We start from the raw sequence: 22,538 nt of genomic DNA on the forward strand, positions 1-22,538 counted from the left end.
GACTCCGGGCGGAACTAGTGATTTTCCATTTTGCCAGAGTCGCAAACGGACTAACAGTAGTTGGAGCCGGATCGGAGTCGTGGGTGCGCTCCAGATAGCCCATCTCTAGTACATATGCTTACTTGTGGAGCATAAAGTTATTATCTTAAATGCATGTACACCCACCGTCAATTGTGATCTGTGCAGGAAATGTACGTTTGTGGGCGGATGGAGAGGAAACATTCGCCCACATGCGTTGTTCTCATTCACACAAACACCCACCCACTGTGTTAGGTGTGGCGGAACCACTGCCAGCAGCTTCCAGTGAAGTCCGACTTGAAGGCATAGGTGTGTGTGTGTGTGTATGTGTTACATGGATGGATGTGACAAACGTCAAACGGCGGGAACACGCTCCTGTTCCTGTGCTGGGATTGTTATTTCTTTTTCAATTTCCCACAGAGAACGGATGCAAAATCATCCTTTTATGCGATTGGTGGTAGGAAACATCTGAATATGTCATAAAATCGAAATGCTTCTCTCATGCTGTGTGTGTGTGTGTCTGTCTCTGCAGGTAATAACATGCTTGAGTGTCAGGTCCGCTGTTGTGTGCGCTCCACACCATTAAAGGGAAATCGAATGTGGGCGATGGCAGTTATCTGTGAAGCAAAAGCTCACACGCCCTCCCTCCTATTCCACGACGGTGTTGAGGGGGAACAGTAATACACTTATTAAGTTAATAGAAATATTCTCACCTGTCAGGCTCTATAGCATGCCCGAGCGTATTTTGTGCTGCACAGCGGGAGGAGAAAACATGCGCGCCCCACTGGTTGCTCGAGTAGAGATGCTCATTTCCTCGTCCAGTGTGTTCTACGCCCCCAACCACTGCGCTCACATTGTGTGACAGGCGTGTGTCACACCAGCATCGTTTGCGCTTTGCATACCGGAGTGGAGAGTAGTACGTGGCTGTGTGTGTGGTGATTGTTGATGTGTATGGTATTGTGAAATGATTGGTTGAACATGATGCAGCAGCGGTCATGTGTGTTGACCTTTTCCCTGCTACAGTCGCGTCATAAGTGACGCAACTGTGAATGATGATAGTTTCTCGAACATCAGATGAATTAGATACTGAACAAAATGTGTGAGTGGTCGTAGTGCTAGTTTATATCGAAGCATGATTCACTGTTTGTATATTTTCCAATATGAATTTGCTCCTTCTAAACCTAAACCTTTTATGGGACCCTTTCCGTTTGAAACTCGTAGGCTGAAATTTCAGCCTGTCAGCTGTTTGCATTGTATAGCAGTTTTCGAGCAGCTATCTAAGTGAGTATAATATACAGGTGGGCTTATCCCAAGGTGTATGAATTTAGAAGACTGATTATCATCGCTTCTGCTTCTTAATGAAGAGTGTTTTGAGTATTCGTCAAGCCTCCAGAAAGCTCGTTGGAGCAAAAGTTTTCACTCGTTCTGTTAAAAAGTGATGCTCAAAATTGGTTATAAAAAAAAGCTATGAGACCACCTAGACTACATACACTTTGATTCTATATTGCATCACCTGATTTCTTTAATGCACCTTGGGATAAATGTAAACAAACCCGTGTTTTCGAGCAGGTACTCGAATCGAATTCTAGCTTTGTGGCTAGAATAATCTAGACTGAAAATTGCAGGCTAGTTTTTTGTGTGGTTTTGTATGGAGTGTTTACATGATTTCAGCCTCCAACTGTCAGACTCCATACAAAAAACTAACTAGAATCGTGAAGGCCCCCTATATTGGTTTCTTGCATTTTTACAGCTTTGTTTTTGATGTCATTTTCATTGGATTTCAAAATGCTATTATTTGTTTATTTGTTATCCGCTAATTATTGTTTTTAAAAGGATGAAATTTTTATTAATGTAAGAAACTCACCGTCTTGATTTGATTTACAAGGAAATTTGCAAAAGAAATAAATTAAATGTAATTAAATTCCAAAAAGAATGACGGTAATATATTGTGAAAGAATAATTTGGCGCTACTTTGTTGTAATCGTTTTTAAACTAGCGTTTCAGTATTAAAGGCTTTATCTGCTCTACTTTCACGTACACATGCACAAACGCTCTCGCTGCACGTTCGTGACGAATGCGCCTGAAAGCCGCCATAGATGCATTTCCTCTTTAATCACATTGTCTCTCTAGCGTGTCGCCCCTCTTGCGGCCACCAACACCTTCCCGCCGGCTTTTTGTTGTGCAGTGGGTTGCATCGTTAGTTTGCGCGAGCCCCGTTCTACGGTCTCGTACCCTCGGACTGGGAGCTGCTGGCGTACACGCGTACGCAAGGCAAGAGGAGGAGTCCCGGCAGTAGAGAGAGCAGCAGCGTGTATGTATTGACGACGACGACGACGACGACGGCGGCGGTATCGTCATCGTCGACAATCCTATCCAGCACAGGATGCAAGCGGGAAAGAAGCACTTCCGACTGTTGAACATCCTGTTGCACATCCTTGTTGAAGCGCGCTCTCTTGCTGTTCTCTGCTTCTGTGTCTCTGTTTTGCTTTTGTGTTCAAGCGTGACGATCCTATTGGGGCACTCTTCTTCGCTCCGTGCCCTTATGTGGTGTAGTGTACAGCCCATTGCGTGTCCCATTTCTAGCCCTGAACCAACCAACTGTCTGTTGCGCTGCTCCACCCTGGTGGCCGGATTTGTTTCTTCTGCGATTCGAAACAGGAAAACGATATGTGTGTGTGTGATGTGTGTGTGTGTGGCGGTGTGTGCGCCCACGGTGTTGAAGAGAATGGGCTCCACCGTGGGTATACTTGCCTGTTTGCCGTGTTGCGTGGGGCAAACGTTCGTATGATAATACCGGTACGTCGTACCAATACATTCATTCACACACACCATCCAGGATCTATGCAGGAGAGGCATTTCTATAATTCAAGAACAAACCGTTTTCAGGTCCAATAGGCTCTGTAATATTGCGAGCAAGCAGCAGTGTACGGTTCAAAGTTGAATGCTCGGATGGCTTTTAAAAGCCTTTTGTGTGCACTATTAGTGGTGGGGAGGGTTCGTCGCTTGGCGTGATGGTGGTACCGCTTTTAACGAGTTAGATCGCTTGCCGTATGAAAGAAGAACAAATCGCATGCATCCATCCACTATTGCAGCACACACACACACACACGGGAGAACACTTGCACCGAGTCAACTTTCACCTGCCTCGACTAAGACGCCGCCGCCCCTCTTAGCAGCAAGTTAACTTGCTGAATTGTTTTGACGAGTAGACGAGATATGCCATTCCACCTTCGTGTTGCAACCCGGGCGTGTAGGCCTGGAGGAACGATGGGAAGTGGCCTCGGTTCTTGGCGGAAAAGCAGATTATTCGAAGAGAGAGAGAGCCGATAAAAGGTGTGAAGTTTCCGTTGTACTGTGTCGGTTGCTTGTGCCTGGTGTGAAACGCATTAGTGGGCCAATAGATGTGCGTATGTGTGTGCAAACATGGCATTGGGCGTGGCAGATGGTTGGCTGACTTAATCGCATTATTATGGTGGATTGGCAATGAAAAGATTCACACTTCATAAGATTCATTCATTCACGTTTCCCGATCGAGTTGTGTGTATGCAGTAGATTTATGGTATTTTGTATCATTTTGTTTTTCATGTCAGTCATTCTTGCAATGTTTATTGTAAAACTTGCTTTAATAGATATTTTTTTGTAGCTCAGTTCATTTAGTATTACTCGCGGGATCACAAATGGTGGACTCGTGTTGTGCCGTTTTGTACAAACCACCAGGCGTCTCCATTGAACACATTCATTTGTCAGGCGGTGGAGTTCGTTTCATATGCCGTTGAATACTTGCTAGACGCTGCTTACAAATGATCCCTTTTCATTTTCCGTAACAAGTCTTGCCGTTGTGTGTGTTTAGTTTCTTCCAGCCACACATTAATGAGCATCCGGATACTTCTCCGTTAAAAGCATTCTTGTTAAGTTAATTTGACGCTCACTTTTCCCACTTCCTGGTATCGGTCTGCTCCATCCGATCTTGGAGGCGTTTGGCGAAACACACACACACACACATACACTATCAGCAGATTGGTTGACTTATTGCATTGACAAACGGGCGCTGATGTGTTGTGCTCACCATTCTCTTGCTTCTACTACTAGGAGCAGCATCATCATCACTGTTTTAACAATAGCCTTACCTGAAGGACATATTTGAAAAACTTGCCCTGTGTTAAAGTGTGTACTATGCTAGTGCATATCACTCAAAACGGCGATCAATGCTTTTGGAGAAAAGTGAAAACTCTTATGCGTCTCCAAACTCCAAAGCGTGAAATCGCCAAGCTTCTGTAACGCGAAACCAACCACCCTGTCTGTCGGGCAAGGACGTCTTCCTTTGCTGCTGCTGCTGCTGCTGATTTCCTATGGTATGCACTGCACGCACACACCACATACGGATGCGAGACAGCAAGACAATTTCTCCACCAATTGGCGCAAACTGGTCGCAACAACAGCGTGGAAGTAGAAGACATCAGATGCTCAGATAATACCGCCCTTTGGATGTATGGGAAGCAGAGTGAGGCTTGTGAGCATTCATGATATTCCAGTACTCAACAGCACGGCGACCTAAACACACTCAAGAAGGGCCTACGAGAAGCTGTGTCGCTGTGTGGCTATCTGCAATCGTAAAACCAAAACCGGGGCCCCACGTTCATTCCATCGGGTAGTGGCTCTCAGGCCAGTGCGGTGCTGTCCTGTAATCGAACTTTGATGAAGCATTTCAGTGTGTTTTAGGCTGCTCCTAAGTAAAAGTGTTCAGGGAGTGAGGAGTCTTTTATTGGGTGAAGTGGTAACGTTGTTTTAAACAAAAATTGCGTAAGTTGAATGTATTGCGAAGTTCAAATAAAAGTGAAAACTAATTGAACACACACTAGCTGAGTGTTTTATATGTTGTTGTGAAAAATTTTAAATTTGAATGAACACACACACACACATTCAAAGTGTCCGGGGGATGATTATAAAAGAGATCATCCCATGTTTTATGCAGTTTCAATAGATTTTGATGATAGTATAAAATTAATCATTTATTTCACCTTCTACTCAAACCGACCGACAAATAGCAGGAGAGGGCTGACAAGGAGAGGGAAGGTTACCGATTCTGATCGGTGTATAGTTGTGAAAAAGTCACGTCGGTTCACGAGAGTGGTAGTGTGTTTGGGAGAAAGTGGTAGGAAATATGCATACCGATGCCCTGCCGTGGGTTAGTTGCGAATCGGCGAATTCTGTAACAGGAGGGGAACCACACCACCGTGTGATGTGGTGAACGGTGGATGGGTTGAGGGCCCCAGAAGAGGACACTGTGTGCGTGTGTGCGTGTGTTTGTGTGTGTGTGGAAAACATTGGAATGACATTGTGGCGCCTCATTTGATGATGCTGTGCGTTGTGTGTTGAACTGTTGTTGTGTTCCTCTTTGCCAGTGCTGCCTATATTCACTTGCGCTTACATACACACAGTTAATACAGATCGTGCCGATTGGTGCAGGAGGGAGCAGGTGTGAAGTTGCTGCCGGGTGAAGGGTACATTGTAGGCTATGTTGTTCGTGGCCACTACCACCAACCTTGCACTGTTTTCAGCAAGGGCGTGTTAGCAAAAAAAAGTAGTAAAATCAGTAGCAAAACGGAAATAGAGAGAGAGAGAGAGAGAGAGCATTGGTTCACAATGCCCCCCGGCTACTTTGGTAGCGAGTGGCAAACAAAAGCGAGATGCCAAACATGCGCTAGAACACATACTCCGTCGCTCCCCAACATCCTCCAAGCCACAGTGCTCCTGCTGTAGATGGTTGGAATTGCTGCTGCTGCTGCTACTGCCTGGTTTGCTACCAAGCGTTTCCCGTGCATTTTGGTTTTTGTAGCATTACACCACTTGTCAGTGTGTGTGTTTTTTTTGCGTGGCTCAGTGTGCTTTTCTTCTTTCTCCTTTTGCTCTTTTCGTTGCTGGTTCCACATCCTACTTTCGTTCTTTAATCATTCCTGTAATCAGGCTCCAGCACTTCGGGGCCAATATCGTTACACGGACCTGCAAAGAGAGCAAAGCCGCCGTTGGTCGCGCAGCAGTGGCAGGGTGTGGTGGCGGCAAACCACCGCAGTGTGTGTTCGGATCACACACACACACGCTACTAGCACGTAGGGCGATTTTATGGATATATGTAGCGCGTATGAGACAAGCCAGAGCCGAACGAGAGGAGAGAAGGATACGTGAAGGTCGGCCCTCTGACGTTTCCTGCGTTGGTTGGTTGGTCTCCCTCCGCGTGTGCTTTCGCGCCTTGCACACCACCTTCATGATATCAGCAGAGTAGCAGCAGCAGCGTCGTTTCTATTTGAAGTGTGGTGCTATTTGTGTATGTACGTAGCATTTGACAGAACCTATTCCCCCCGGAATAGGATGGAAGTGTGTAATTTTCTATAAGCAGCACCATAAATATTGAGGGATTAAAAATGCTCTGCCTCCTTTCTTTGCTCTTGTTTTATGGTGGATCTCCATATGTTCAGCTTTCTAGGCGGGCTCTTTATGATCAGCTAAGTGAACTAATCGGTTATCTTTTATTTTTGATCTTTTTTTTTTGGTGACAAGTATGATCCGTGCCTGAAATTGATAATGTGCCGACAATTGTATGATATATTACTAGGGTAGTCTATCTGCTAGATGACTTAAACCAACTCAAACTATACATAATCGTGAACATTTAAATAATATTTCCATACTTTGTGTGTCCTGTAGCTGGTGTGTACGTCCTGAAGCTAGGAAAGAAAGGATTGTCTACGCTTTCTGACGTAGGAAATTGAAACACCTTTAAACACATTGTATTGCTAGAATTGTCTTTTTCGTTAGCGTTTCGAATACTGGTGCACAGCGAATTTAATATATCCCAACGGAGGTTCCTCTTCAGAATTACGTGTGTTATGCCTTATATTTCAAATGATATCTGGGACACTTCAAATCAGTGTAATCAGCTCAATTAGTGCTTCTGACCAGTGAGTCGCTACGCTCTGGGAAATAATTGTAATTATGATCAACTGAATCAAGAAATTGGATTTATGACCATTTCCCTGGCGTTTATGTTCTTTTGCTATAAAATTCTATAAGAATAGCTAGGTAAGCTAATGAACCTTTTTAAATACATAGATAACTCTTCTACATTGCTTACTTTCTCTAAAAAATAAATAAAATTTTTCCTACTGGCCCTCCAAGCCACGTTTTCCAATTCGATTCGTTGTCCTCAAAGGAATGTTGAATCAAACTGGTCAAAACAAATGGTAAAAAAAAGGTTCGGCTAGTGGCAGCAGTAGCAGCAGCTCCTTTGCTCTCCCGCCCCGTTACGGCAACAGTCTATTTCCCGTGAATTCTAGGGGGACCACCTGTTGCGCGCCCATCCCGACCGATTGTCAACCGGTGTGAATGAGAAAACCCCTTAAAAGGATTTCATCCTTCAGCGGGAGGGTGTGAGACGAAACAGGGTGTAAATGGATGAAAAGGACAGTTCCTCCGTTTCTTTTACTTTACCCCCCTCTGGCGTGTGTCGCCTGCCGGGAACATCCGTAACTTCATCCGTACTATCACTGCCACCCTCGCCAGTACCACCACACACAATCACAGGACGTCATCCTTTTTATCGTACTCTTCTAGCGCACACATATATACGCGTGTGCCGGCAGGAACACTGACGCACACATTCGCACATCCGGTATTTGCTTGTCAGGGGAACTGCAGGACACTGGGCAGAAGGTGTGATTGGTGCCCCCGATGCTGGCGATGCGAGGGAATTCTGCTCTACTGCTCAAAGTGTCCTGCTGGCCACGGTGTGTGTGTGCGGCTTTTCCCCAACCGGGTTGGGAGATTGTGTGGCGTAGTCTCGGTGCGGTCGGGGCAAGAAAAGCTGTCAATGGCCGCCGTGTTCTCTGAAGTTTGCTAGCTCTCCAACTCCCTAAGTGAGGAGAAGCGCCGCACATCCCCAATGCTAACAAGAAGGATAGAGAAGAGTTACGAAAAGGGTGCGATGATGATAGCGAGCGAGAGAAGGACACAACTGCACTTTGAACGAATTTGTTTTCCCGTGTCGAACGCGCGCGCGTGTGTGTGTGTATGTATCTGCATGAAAGTGAGCCTTGTTCCTTGCTTTTCATCTTGTTTTTCCTTTGCACGATTTAAAGCATTGTAATTTTGGTGTGTGGTAGCTGACTAACGGCGGCGCGCTCTCTTCTGTACGGAGCCGATCGTGTGTTCCAGCATGAAAAGGCAACCGACCGCACGTGTTTTAAAGGCATAGTGTTTAGTGGTGTGTGTGTGTGTATGAGAGAAGAAGGACCATTTAATGTGTTTCTGTTTTCCATCATTGGGAAATTTTGGGTCATGACGACGTGGGAAAATCCTGATAAGAGAGGAGAGAAACCTATTCCCACCAGTGAATGGGCTAAAACGCGTGACGACACGTAAAAAGCCTTTAAAACACCCTTCCTGCTTTCACCAACCGTTCGTTTGAATTTGTGGATGGAAAGGGGGCGGGGGGTTGAGTGGGGTCGGTGGGCGGCGGTCGCTACGCGTGGGGATATATGGTGGTGATGGACGGGGGCTTGCGTCATCCGGTTGTAGTATTTCCACTGTAGAAGAAGGTATATTACGTGTTTTAGTGAGTGATTAACTGTGGATGAACAGATAAAACATCTTCCCAAATGTTGCTTACCTTACCCTCGTGGGTGAGCGGGAGGGGGCGGGAAGATTTCCGGTCCCGGTTTGTTGAAAAACCTAGTGTGTATGGGTTTTTGGGTGAGTTTGCGGTCGAGGAAGTGTGCTTTTCTCTGGGGCTTGCCGGAAACGAACGTCAACCTTTTGGTCGTGTAATATTTCGTCCATTCAACCGTTCAAGCATTCAAGTGGATTATTCCTCATCGTGTGGATGGTGCAGGGAGAGCATCGTTTGCTTTGCTTTTAATAATAACATGCACACGCGCAATCAAAAAGGGTTGTGCTGAAAGTGGCAAAGGGAGGCCAGAAGAGGGCATTGTAATATATTTTAGAAACATTTAAGCTACATTCTCTTTTGAAGAAAACTCATTGATTGGGTTCGTTTTAGTCGATTCATGCAAATAATAATGCGAATAATCAATATCGTACAAGAGCAACTGTGCATACAAAATTTCTTTCAATCGGCACTATGAATAGATTACCTTGTGGAATTTGCTATAAAATGCTCATTTATATTTATTTTAATTGATTAATTCTAAGGTTTACGTGCTTATTCATGTAAACAAGAAAGCAACACAAAAATTCTAATTGTAAAATCTGACGTCATTATTTGCTAGCCTGGGGAGGACGCTGACATATAGCTGGGATGCAAAGAAAGACATTTTTTTGGCTACACTCGCCATTGTTTCGCAGCAGAAGGAAACACCGGGGGGTTTGTAGGAGTTATTATTTTCATCCCTTTTTTCATATTTTCAAGGGTCCGATCTTACTGACAGCTTGATGATGATGATGATGATAACGGGATGGCGGCGGACGTCATCGTTGCCGTAATCGAACGTTAAGCAGCGCCGACATTCCAACCAGAAACTGCCGTAACAAATCTCTCTCGGACGTTTCGCAAGTCTTACGGCCTCCCTCCGGTCGTCCAGTCGAGTGGAAGTGGCTGTGGAAGGCTGCTGTGTTCTGCCTTCATTTACCTACGAATCACCGTTAAAAAATCACCGTTCACTCTTCTATCCTATGTTTCTACTCTCCCCTTCTAAAGGGCTGAGATTGAAGTAAGAAAAAGGGGTAAAATGGATGATTTTGTTGTTTCTTTTGCTGTAACTTTAGTTTCCATCATTAAGGAATTGTGCTGTCCAGTTTCGTTCGTGTCAGCAACGCCCGCGCGACGCTGACTTTTTGTCGGACGCGGGAACATTTTGCTTTCCTCACTCCTGTTTACTGCGTTCCTTTACACTGCCACCTACTGTGCGCGCTATGAGCACTATGGGGCCCGCAGCGGAGGACCGAGATAAAACTCCAGCTAAATGTTCGGGTCGCAGAAGTATGTGATCGAGGAAGCGTGCAAAGCACGGAAATTTTAAGCTACAACAATAATAAAAATCGTCAACAATCGCGTGCGCAGTGTGGTCAGTGGTCGACTACGTCTGCCGCTTGTTGCACCGTTCTAGGCGATTATTATTGTAGCGGCTATTTCTTGTCATGACGTTTTTGTGTACGTATATTTGTTTTGGGGTTTGCACAAAACTACGCTGCATCATTTGGGGAGGCGGAGGGTCTCTCTGACAGAGAAGTGAGAGGAGACAGAACAATAATGTCATCGTGGGTGAGGCGACAGACAGAGAAGGGGCCCTCTCGCATCGATTGTCCTTGGGTTTGCGTTAGTGCAGTGCAGCCGAATAATCCTGCCAATGTCACGGAAGACTGCCAAATTGATGCAAAAATGTAAAATCCAGAAAGCATAAAGCGACTCATTTTAAGGTCTTTTATTGTTTGCTTCTGGTTCGACTAAAGACAATGTCTAATTTTATGAGGATGCGATTATTGTACGGCGCTGATGACCAAACCAGACCCTCGAATGACGTTGGATTGATTTACGTTTGTACTTTTTAGCGCTGAGTTGGCGCTTAGCTCTGTTTTTTCCCTAATTCTTAACGATTCTTTCGTTTATAAGAGGCAACAAGGAAGACGCTTGGAGGTGGGCGTTCTTCACAGGTAGTAGATATTCAATAGACCCTCCAGAAACTGGTGAACTGAGCTTTTGTTTTGCGCTTGTGGGGGTTATTCTCATTAGTTAAAACGAATATAAACTCATTCTCTCATGCCCTCTCCCCCTCAATTCGTTTCATGTTTATAAAAGTGGATAAAAGGCAAAAGGAGGATGCTTGGGAATGTGCTCTCTGGCTCCAGAAAGAGAGACAGTCACACCGTTCACAGAGGTTGTCAATTGCATTTTCCGAATGTGACTGGAATGACGAACGGCCGACGCGTCGGCGGTCGTCAGTGTGATGATGAGCAGAGTGGGTGGGTGGGAATCTCAGGCATATGACTCATGGCAAGAGAGACAAAACTATAAATGTGTGAGGCAGGAGAACGAGGAGAGAGGTGCCTTTGGCCTTTGCAACGCTTTTAGCGTTTCTTCTGTTTTCCTTTCTGCTGGTGTGCCCCGTTTCATCACCTCTCCGCGAACCGTTCTCGTTAGTGTGAACATCCGCCGGAACATCCTTCGGTATTTCCTTTCGGGAAATTAAAATAACAAATAGAGTGAAAACCACCACCTACATACAGACACACACACGCGCTTCGTTTTCCTGCTCTAGTGGTTGTGGGTGTGGGTTAGATGGAAGAGGTGACGTACCATGCCGGAATGATTCAGAGCGCTTTTCCAGCCGCTCGTGGGGCTCGTCAAAATGAAAGTGAGTGTGTGTGTGTGTGTGTGTGATGTCGATGATCCATCCCGTAAGCGCCTCCGGGAGGCCCGTTGGTTGAAGATTCTACCCGCCCTAAAGTCGTAATTGCTGTGTGGCGGTAATGAAAAGCAAAAAAGACAAACCATTGCCAGTGAGAGAAGCTTCCGGTGTGGGAAAGCGTAGCAAAAAAAACACGCTTCATTGGAAGGCACGTTCCAAAGGGTCGCGCGATCCATGAGCACATCTCGGGGCACATTTTTATCCATCACCCACCACCACACGAGCGTTTCAAAGTGTCATAATGAGGATTGTATAAAAGAATATCATTAGCGAATGAAATGCCTTTTGTTTGTTCCGCAAAAATAAAGATTAAATCATTTGAAGGGGGAAGGCCGTCTCACATGCCCTGCGGGGCCAATTCACCTCTCAAATAGTGTCATTTGCGCCTCAGCCGGTTTGTGTATGTGTATGAATGGTGAAAACGGTTAGCTGCTTACTGCACAAAATAATGATACAACACACTACGTTAAGGGCCTCAGGAACTAATTATACTGTGTAATGGCGGTTAAATACAGCATCCTACCTCAACCTTACGCTTTCTTCGGAATGCACTTATTATGCAGATAAATATAGTAATTCTAATTTGATTTTCGCATTATTCTTTCTTTCCATCTCTCCCATCACCACCCCATCCACCGGGGACGACACACACACACACGCGCGCCCACAGACTACATTCAAGGACTTTCCCAGCCCGGACATTGCCAGATCGCTGACGGGGCCAGATATCCTGCAGAAGCATTCCATCAACTCGCTGCTGCTGGAGCACAATGAGATCATCTCCCGGGGACTTCCGTCACCGATCGACGGTAAGTGGTGCACATTTTTAAGTAGTAGGCACTGTTTTGAAAGGAGAAAAGACCATCGCACGTGCAAGCGGCAGTTTCCAACTGCTGTGTGCCTGCCACAGCCTTCGTGCTCTTCACCGCTCCTGTGTTGTGTTGGCAGAAGAGTTTCCGGTGCGTGGAATATATGTGTGTCGCTTTGTGTGAGCTGTCTTGGCATGGACAATTGTTGCAAGTTTTTTTGTGTGTGTTTTTGCTGCATTGTGTGAGCTGTAATAAGGACTTGCGCGTCAAGTGCCGTATGAAGGAGTGAGGGAGAGTTTTTTTTTATTTACCTGCCCGCCGCCCCAGATGGAGAGATGCATAGAGCTTTGTCTATGCAGCAGAGCCCGTTGACAATGCCGCTTCCTGTGTTGGACTACTGCTGCAATCATTAAAACAAAAGCACACGGGATTGCTGATGTCGTTGTCTCCCCCACATACCACCACAAACAGTCCAAAGAGCCCTAAAGCCAGTGAGTAAGAGAGTGCACATGAGGTCTGCTGTAGTGATGTGCTCTTTGGAGCGCTCCCACGACTCCGATCTGACACCGGCTGTTGTTAGTCCGGTTCCGACTCCGGGAAAATCCGAACCGCTAGTTAAGCCCAATTCGTCCGGAGTCGTATGGAGTCCTTCGGAGTCGTCCAGAGTCGTCCGAAGTCGTCCGGAGTCCTTCGGAGTTGTCCGGAGTCCTTCGGAGTCGTGTGGAGTCCTTCGAAGTCGTCCGGAATCGTCCGGATACGTTCAGAGTTGTCCGGAGTCGTCCGGAGTCCTTCGGAATCGTCCAGAGTCGCTCCGAGTCGTTCGAAGTTGCCCATAATCATCTGGAATTTTCCGGAGTCGTTCGAAGTGTCGTCCTGAGTCTCCCTCCGTCCGGGCGACTCCGGACGACTCCGTACGACTCCAGATAACGCTGGACGGACCTACCTTCCGGAGTCAATTCCTAAATTATTGGAGACGGAGCAGAGTTGACTCCTGATTTTTGACAACTTTACCCAACACTAGTCTACTGATCGGTCTTTTAAAATGCATTTGTGTGTGCGGTTCAACCTTCAACAATTGAGAAAGCTCGTGAAGTAAAAACAACGTCAAACTCTCATTTTAGGATTTTTATATTATTAAATACATTGTTTTCAGAATGTTAAGCAGAATCTACAGCACTACTGTGTGAGTGGCAGTAACTAACATCTGACGGCAAAGTGCAGCGTTCGAACACGGCAAGAAGCAGGAGGGCTAAGGGCTAATATGTGAGAGTTTAGAGGCCATATAGAGTGGCTGTGTATTGTGTCTTGACTGCTGTCAAACAAGGCAGTTGATCGTCTCTGCACACGTCCTCGTCGGGGCGAATGCAAGACACGGAAGGGGCGGGCGAGAGTATTTTTCTTTTTTCACCACTCAAGTCGTTGCGCGCGTGTAAAATACAACGCTGCGTTTCGTTAGAGATTGGGTCTGCCTGGGGAAAGAGGGTTCATTTTATTATTCATGAAAATGCCTCTGCCACCACATTTATCTCCGTTTAGCGTCGGGCGCGATATTCTTTCTCTGCTGTGGAGCTGCTGTATCTGAGCTTTTGCGAGGAAAGAAAAAACAAAAACAGCCGGTTGGTAAAGACTCGCCAGTGACTCACGCACACCACATACACGGTGGTGTGGTCCGTATTTGCCTCAAAAATCGCAAGAAAAGAAGAAGGCTGAAACAGAAAAATACACATACGTACGCACGCATTCACTCCATGTTCGCTTTGTCGTAAGAAAAGAATGAGTATGTAAGAAATGAAGCCTTTTTCTTGCTGTTTTGTCTTGTTTGTTGTGCTTGGTGTTGTTACACTCAGTTTAAAACGCTTCACGAATTCCTCCGAGCAATCGATTGGTCTCGCAATTCGCCTTTTTTTCTTTTCCACTCAAGAATTGTGTTTCTGATTGTTCCTATTCTGATTGGAATTGTTCCTATTCTAGAATGAAATAAGCTAATAGAATTAGTACAGAGAATATATGTAAGAGTTTTTGTGCAGAATATGCTTCTGTGTCTGTTTCCTGTTTGGATAAAGATTTCCCACCTCTGTACAGGCAACAAAATTAATTGAGAAAATTGCGAAATGAGCCCGCTCTGTAAACGAAGCCAAACCAACCAATACGTGTCGCATCGGGCGACAAGATGATGTGACATGAAGTTGTGAAATTTCTTGTCTGCCTAAATGGTGTAGTTTAATGCATCCGTTGGCGACTGTAGCAGGATTTAATTTCCTCTAATGAAATGCAGATCATTAACGTTTTAATGCTGTCTCCATTATGGTCTGTTTCCCCTTCACTTCAGTATGCGTTTTAGCATTTCCTAGTTTTGCAGCGCTAGCATATATACAAAGAACACATCCTCCTATTGGATTGGATCAATAGCATTTGCTCATTCGAATGAGTGGAAAGGAAAAAAAAACATTTTTATTGGTACTTTTTTATATTTAAGTAATCACAGTATTCTCAGTTGTGTGTTGAAGGCAGTGTTCTGGAACTATGTTGCGTGCACAATTTTTAAGTTCAAACAATTCCTCCATTTTATATATTTATCTTGCATTTCATGTACATTCTCTTTTACTGTAGAGAATCAAAAATTTATCTTTTATGAAGTACAAAATGCAGGTCAATTAAAGTATGTTCATTGTAATTTTTTTGCATATTGCCAAATTTGTAGTGTTTGTTTTTTTGGTCTAACTGTCTATTCTAACCTATTTATAATCTATTTATTGTTGGTCAACAAATCTGTTTTGTTATGTTCGTTTTCGTGCTGCCACTGTTACGTTGTAACCCACAGTAAATCGAGCACGTGCTGCGCTTGGATGTTGCACATACGCATGGCACACGCATGCTCGAGCGCGGGCCGCATAAAGTGATCGCCGCCGCCGGGTCAGTATCACAACCGTTTATAGAGCCCTCAATTATGCTGTACACCCATATAGAACACTCTTCTTCGCACACACACACCTACTCGGTATTGCACTGATGTTGATGATGATGATGAACGCTTCTGGTCAAAACAATCTTTAACCGCAGCAGTGGACCGGCACACACACACGCGGGGGTAAACCGTTAGAAGAAGGCAGCAATCATAGATAGTGGTAATGATGGTACACGCCATTACTAGTGTGTAGACGATGCGGTTTGGATTCGTTTCATACTGGACATTGTAGCATACGCATTTTTTTGCGGGAAGACTGTTTTATGTTTTAAAATTTTATTATTTTTAGATCCATATGTATTAAACTGCATTTAAGCGTGAATACAACTATGAATCCATTTATAAAAATATGTCTTTCCCCAATCAGAACAGAACGGTAGATACGGCTTGCGTCGGTATCATGGGTTTCTCCATCGGCTTGAAGTATGCTAGTATACAGGGTTTTCCCCAGGTGTTCTCATAGTTGTGGGACATTTATTGACTCTTTCTTCCGTGAAATGAACTAAGTGTAATGAGAATTGGACTCTATAGCACCCATGTTTGACAAATCCAATAGGAATTTCCAAGAAGTCTGTCCGAAAAGGGTGCAATGGAATCCAATTTCCATCACATGAAGTTCACTTCTCATAAGAAAAAGTTAAGGAAGTGTCCCACAACTATTAGAACCCCTGGAAAACCCTGTAAACCTAGTTGAAGAGAGAATACAAAAAATATGCGTTAATTGGTCTGACAGCATAAACGCTACGCTTCGCTGCTTTGTCTTAGTGACTGGGGCATGTTGAAGAAACATTGATTTCGAAGTAGGGAAAATCAGAAATACTGTTATGACCAAGGTATGTCTTGATCTCCAAAAATATCTGTCTACAATTTGTTCATCTTCATCACATATTTTTAATAATAAAGCGTGTGCTGCACTTCCTGCATTAAGTATACATGATCACGAAAGTGAGCATCAGCGTTTGTTACGGCAACGCCTTATCTTTCCAATCGATTTGTCTCAAACCCCCGCTCGACATTTTCTCCCCCAACGCGCTCTCACTGGCGTTTAATTTATCTAGGTATCAAAAATATCAAATTAGAAAAAAGGCTCAAAAGCACACGCGCACCGCACCGCACGACCTTTATGTGGATGGATGTAAGACAGTCGCGAGAGCAACCTTTCGAGGGTAGATCTTGTTACCGGGGGACCGTACCATTGCTGGTGGAATAGAGAAACTGCGCTTCGCGATGAATTTCACGCGTTGTTGATTATTCATATCAACACAGTAAAAGGTTAATTCCCCCTTCTCAAAAGTAGAGAGAAAAGGTATGGTGTTGTATGGTCTACCGTACGTGCGAGTGTCTTCCTGGGCAGTTTTCAACGGAGCAAAAATACAGAAAAACAGAATACAGAAAAAGGGGGAAGAAGGGGTAAGATTTTATAATTTCATTCCGTTTTAATTTGCCCACCCCGTTTTCTAACGCCCAAATTTACAGTTGTTTCATAAATATTTGTGAAAGCTCTTCTTGACACGGGGCCATGATCACATGATCTCGGGCGATCAAGATTTTTTCACGTGCGTTGTGCTAATGAGTGAGATTTTGAATCCATTTTTTAAATATAAAGGCGTTCGTGTTTTTTTTTCAATTATTTCGATTAACTTGGAGTATGAAACAACTGCTGTAGCAGTTGCAAGTGTGATTATATTGATTCCAAAAACAGAATTCGTGGGATTTCCTGGGACACATTCGAGACGGCTTTATTGTTAATTCTCCTATGTAGAGTTATAAATTGAAACGAATCGAAGTATTTGGCTCTGGCATCGTTACACCGGTTTCTTTTGCAAATGATGACGTCTGACGTGCGCGCCAGCGCTCAATGCATCTCATGTATGAATTTTAAAGAAGTAAAATATCTTCCCCAAGTGCTGGTGCGCGCGCTCCTCTCCCTAATGAGGCTCACTTGACTGGCTTGACTGAGCATCGACTGCCGTTTGGAAGCCAGAGCGCACTCCCCCTACTGCCCCCCCTCCAAACCCATCTCTGAAGGCAACGGGTGGAACAGAAACACACGGCCAGTAGTAGGAAGAGGTAACATGCAAGAATTACTCCGCATCGAGGCACGTGTTCTTTCCTGGCGCGAGGCGGTGACGATGGTGGTGGTGGTGCCTTGCTACAGCACCAAACTAGCAATATATTGAGCCGTCTAGTCGAACGTTGAAGAGATAATGTTGTGTTTACTTCCTTTTTGCTACCTACTGGTTGCCGCTTTCTTCGATGAGTTCCGGATGAACCGCCGGTACTCTTGCTCCTTTCCTTCCCTCCGAGGATAGAATTATTGTGTAGAACAAACTTCTCATTTCTTGGTGTTTTACCGCCAGCCTTCTCGTCTCCTACCCACATTTGCGCTGGCAGAAATGGAGAGACGGGGTGGATTCGCTTTTCCGCGTCTGGACGTGTTTGAATGTATGTCTGCCCCGGGGTGGTGTGGAGAAGGAAAAATGGGATCGGGAGCGCTTGATTCTCTCCTGCCACCGCCGCACAACCGTTGTTTCGCCGCCCATACACAGCGCAACGGGTTGGATGAAGTTTTGCAAAAAGGTATAAGTAAATCGGTGACGGCCCCGTCCCTCCCTCCTTCTATCTCTCCCCGATTATATCGAATTCGTTGATCATCACGTGTCTATTGGGAAGAAGAAGGAGGAGTGAAAAGCATGGGTTGGGCAGGGAGCAGATATAAATTGAAGTTCAAGTACATTTTACGCGACAGGAGTTTTTGGGTGAGGGAAAGATGTACCGCGGGAAGAAGAGCGGAAGCTTTGGCCGTACAGGGAAGGCCTACCACCCATCCCTTCAGGCGAACGTTATGTTATAGCCTCCCGAGCTACGAGCCTTAAGTAGAAAAATAAGTGATGAGAGATGTTGCCTATGTGTGTGTATAGAATGTTTTCGTGTGCATGTGTGTGTGCGGGTGGGAGGGGCGGAAATACACAACGACGGCGGTCAATGGCACATAATCAACGCCCAACTAACCGTAAACAAGTGAACTATGTTTGATTGAGTTTGGTCTGTACCAATGCTCGAGCCCCAGAGACACTGGGAGCCTGCTGGGAAAGGGGAAGAGTAAACCAGCCCTTTGGGACTGTAAGCAAAGGGAAATGAGGGGGGGGGGGGGGGTATAAGTGTGTTGCTGTGAAGTTATGTTGCATGCAACAGCTTTGAAAGGGGTTAAGTAAATCCCTACCCATCCGGAGCAGTAATACACACTTCCTCCTCCTACATGCTGTTCCACAGCTGGATGAGCAAGCTTTTAACGCGCGACTCTCCCAACAGGTGGTGATATCTCTTCTTCAAAGTGTAAAAAAAAGATGAGTTATTTGGTAGATAGCAAATACAAATCCGATTGAAATGAAATGAGGCTAACCTGAAAGAGTGCTGCAGGGAGCATTAACAAAGATGTGTAACAATGATCAGTAAGGAACCAATTTTGCGCTTATCCCGTGGCTCAGTTGTCAAGCCGGACGACCGAATTCTTCCCTGTCATGAATTTATATATCGTCGCTGGCGACATTATGAGCCTTGGCGCGTTCTGTGGACATTTTACAAATTTGTTTTTGGCACATTGGAGACAAACACTCCTCCACACTCTTCCTGAATGTGACGTACTGATGAACAGCAAATCTACTAAATGGTTTCCAATCTCTCCAGTTCTTTTATTCTCACGAACGTCTTCTTCTACTCTTTTCGAGATTGTACCCCGGTTCGGTAACGGAGTCCAGTTTCTTCCTGGCCCTCCGAAATTAGTCCGTGGATGCGTTGTACTACAAACCTCTATAGTTTAGGACCAGCTACTAAAGCTATATGTCCTTTATTTTACGATTTTTTCTTCCGATTTGATCTATGAGATTCGGTATTAATTGCCTCTGTGTTCTTTCTTGTGATTTTAGTGTTATATTGTTGTGACTGTTCATATATTCTGTTTATATATTAGAGAAGGTTTCTGGGTTAGCTCTAGTTCATTCGTTTAAAAATGTTGTTTTATAACGTTATGCTGTTATCATTAATGAATTTCATAATTATTTTTATGATTTGTATGTTCTTTGTTTTTCATGCTTTTATGAATGTATCCTCGTTGAGGTTTTCATGTCTGTTTCGTTCTTTTTCATACTTTTGGCAATCGAAAACTCGGTGTGATGCTGCATCCGGTTTATTGCATATATTGCATGATCCATTATCGACTAACTTCATTTTCTGCAGCCAGTAATTCCCATAGGTCATGGGACTGGCACCAGCGATTAGTCTATTGAGTGTTTTTTATTTCTTTTGGGGTGGAGCCTTGTGTTATGGTCCTACATCTTTTTTGGGATGGGTTTCTGATATTTTGCATTTTTTTAACCTTTAGTGAGGCATATTTGAAAATACCAAGAGTTGGCCTCTGTCCTGGCTTTATTTTTGAAGTTAGTTATGACATCCGCTAACTTTAGCTTGTTATCTATTGTTTGTGTTGTGGTGTACCATTTCTTGCTAGGGTATCAGCTATTTCATTCCCCGGGATGCCCACATGGCTTGGAATCCATTGTATATTACAATGTGTTTCACGAACGACTAAAGCACGTTGTTGTGACATTGCACTGACTACAATGTTTTATTTTAATAATTAAAAGATTTATAAAAAAAAAACAAGAATACAGTGCTGTATAATAGCATTATGATGGAGCATGCGATGTATGGAAAAGGTTGCTCCTGTCAAATACGAATTACGAATCGCAAACGGTTGTAAAGGGTTCATCAATTAGCTGCTATTAATTATTTCTCAACGCTCATTGACTTGGCTGTCATATGCCTAATCTTATTGGGAAAACTTTTTTAAAACAATGAAACTGTCATACATCGGAGATATGTATTTTAATAGGGGGGAGCAACGCCAATGGCACGTGGTGTGGTCATTTAACTAGCCATTACTCATCATTGTTTATCTGGCGTTTATATTCCCTAACATAAAATTATTTAAATACTAAGCGTGTAATCGAGCGATGCATAAAGCGATGCCCACCGCCCGCCCGCCCGCCCGATCGTTGCAATAAAAGTGCGCTGGCAAAAGCTTGCAAAACTGAAAGCAAGCTCAGCGCGCTTATTCGTTTTCCAGTTCAGTGCCAGAACGATTACCGGCTGAGTACTATGGGGTTTGGTTTGCATGTCTTTCAAAACAAAACCACTGGAGGCACGCATGAAATTTACGGTGGGGAAGGTGGGAGTTTTTATTTGTATGTCTGCGCGTGGTAATCCTCCTCCATCCCGACCCGATTCCTGGCAGGGAAGACATCCTCAAGGCCTATTTTTATCGGCCAGAAAAGGCGTTGCTTTCCCCTCCACCACCCGCTTACTTTACTTATACCCCGTTGGCTTGACATGTGCGCGCGAGCTTTTGCGTTACGCTTCAACTGATGCTGTTGTGCGATTGCAACTTACATATGCCCTCGCGAACTGTTTGCGCTTACTTTAGCCGCTTCCCGCCATGAATCGGTGTTAAAATATCCCTTCTGGAGCCTGACTAATAGCATGAAAAAAAAAAAATAAACATACACACAACAGCGTAAGATTCCATCCATCGTTGCTCCCATATCCGGGAGCCGCCGGATACGCGAAGCGGATTTCCGCACCAGTTCGGGAAAAGAACTCTACGCGCGCGCGCCCGTCTCCAGTCAAGCGCTGCGAAGAGCGTTCCGAAGCACCTGTGCAAGAGTCTCGAAGCAACAAGAAGAGACGATCGGTGTGTAAATCACCGTACGTGTGCAACAGGTGGTGGAAGGGGAAAGGTGTCTTATGTGAGAGAGTGGCTGCGAGTGGCGTTGCGCTGTCTGATGGTCATATGATACACAAGCGCGCACCACCGCAACACCACCACACACGGTCAGCGGCAGGCGCCTTGCCACCGACACCGACGGCACCTAATTAGGGTGAACTCATAACCACCCCGCGTCGTCTTTGGGCAGTCGGAACTTCTTCCGCCTGGAATGAATGTTGCGGCGTTCGCACTGGATCCGAAGGGGATGGGCAAGGGTGTGCTGTTGACCGTATCCAACCCATCCGCACCTGCTTTGCACGCGTCCAACTTGCCCGCGCGCGCCATGAGAGGGGTGCTGCTCTGGTGTGTTATGATGGTTGCGTTATTAGGATACACGCATCGCTGGACACGACATCACCTCTTCGCGAGGCAGGCGAAAAACGAATGAGGTTCCCGTTCGAGCGGCACCGGCAAGGAGCTGAAGATGACGCTGAGAGCAAACACCGCCAGATAAACCACATAGTGTAGTAGGGAGTGATCGGAAGAGGCACTGAGCACCACCTCGGCCTCTATATTGGGTTGGATGGATGGGTTACGTGACGTTCCGTTTTGCGGCGGTGGTGTGGTGTGGTGGTAAACAATTCGATCGGCGGCCAGCTCTAATTCCTGGTGGAACGTTACGCATCGCAATCGTTGTTTGAGTTGCAGTCTCTTTTCTTGTTTTTTTTGTTTTGCTTTGCACTGTGCATTGGGGGCGCTTCCCGCGCCGCCGCCAATACAAGCCACGGTACTTGCCCCAACCCATCTTGGATAAGCGCTCCTCTGGAATATGGGCATTATAAAAATATATGAGCTGCCGCGAGACGCACGGCAAGAGGCCGCGGAAGGGGAGGGGCAGGTCTGTGCTGTTAATTTATTACGAATTATATTACTTGGAACGCAGACAAATTGAGGCGCGAGCACACACAAACACAATATGCCCACGAATTGTGACCTCACTGTAGATATGGTTTATGTCTATCGATGGAGTGGCTTCTTCAATTGATCTTTGTGCTTATTTGTTGTGCTGGTCTTGCAATGTAATTTATGTTTAAAATTATATACGCACGCTTGTGCCTGCTACTGAGAATGATACAACCTCTTCCCTCTGTGCGCTCTACCCTTTTGTCTATCCGAGCACTTTAGCCAGATATATGTGCAGTCCGATAATACAGCCATAACTTGCACATCGCGTCCTTCTGCATCATCTATCATCGTATGATTGTTGGGACCAACATCAAAACTGAGCATGAAAAGGGCGGGGATATGATTTGTTGCTTCCGTTTTGGCGCAACAATTACCCACTTAAAACACAAAGTGGTCCGGGTGGTGAACATGAGAAAGAAATCACATCAACCGATAGTGTTTTGTATAGTTGCCGCGAATTCGACAAGGACATTGGGGCGCACTATAATTAGGCGTAGCGGATCCTTCGGGTTTAGCTGCTCGAAAAGTGCTATTTAATGAACCTTCCCTATAATTGGAGCAGAGCCTCTCTATGCTGTGCGGCGAGTATCCTTGGAGGA

The 22,538-nt window shown here is 45.2% G+C and overlaps 1 protein-coding gene across 3 annotated transcripts in view; it reads left to right on the plus strand.

Annotated features, from left to right (window-relative positions):
• LOC120951196 (translational regulator orb2-like) overlaps nucleotides 1-22,538 on the plus strand; it is a 37,845-nt gene that overhangs the window by 8,576 nt on the left and 6,731 nt on the right. For all 3 annotated transcript variants that reach the window (XM_049610963.1, XM_040369759.2, XM_049610964.1), the window contains exon 3: nucleotides 12,106-12,244. In XM_049610963.1, coding sequence (XP_049466920.1) covers nucleotides 12,106-12,244 — 139 coding nt within the window. The remainder of the gene's footprint in view (nucleotides 1-12,105; nucleotides 12,245-22,538) is intronic.

This window comes from Anopheles coluzzii, chromosome 2, assembly GCF_943734685.1.
Source record: "Anopheles coluzzii chromosome 2, AcolN3, whole genome shotgun sequence".
NCBI classification, from domain to species: domain Eukaryota; kingdom Metazoa; phylum Arthropoda; class Insecta; order Diptera; family Culicidae; genus Anopheles; species Anopheles coluzzii.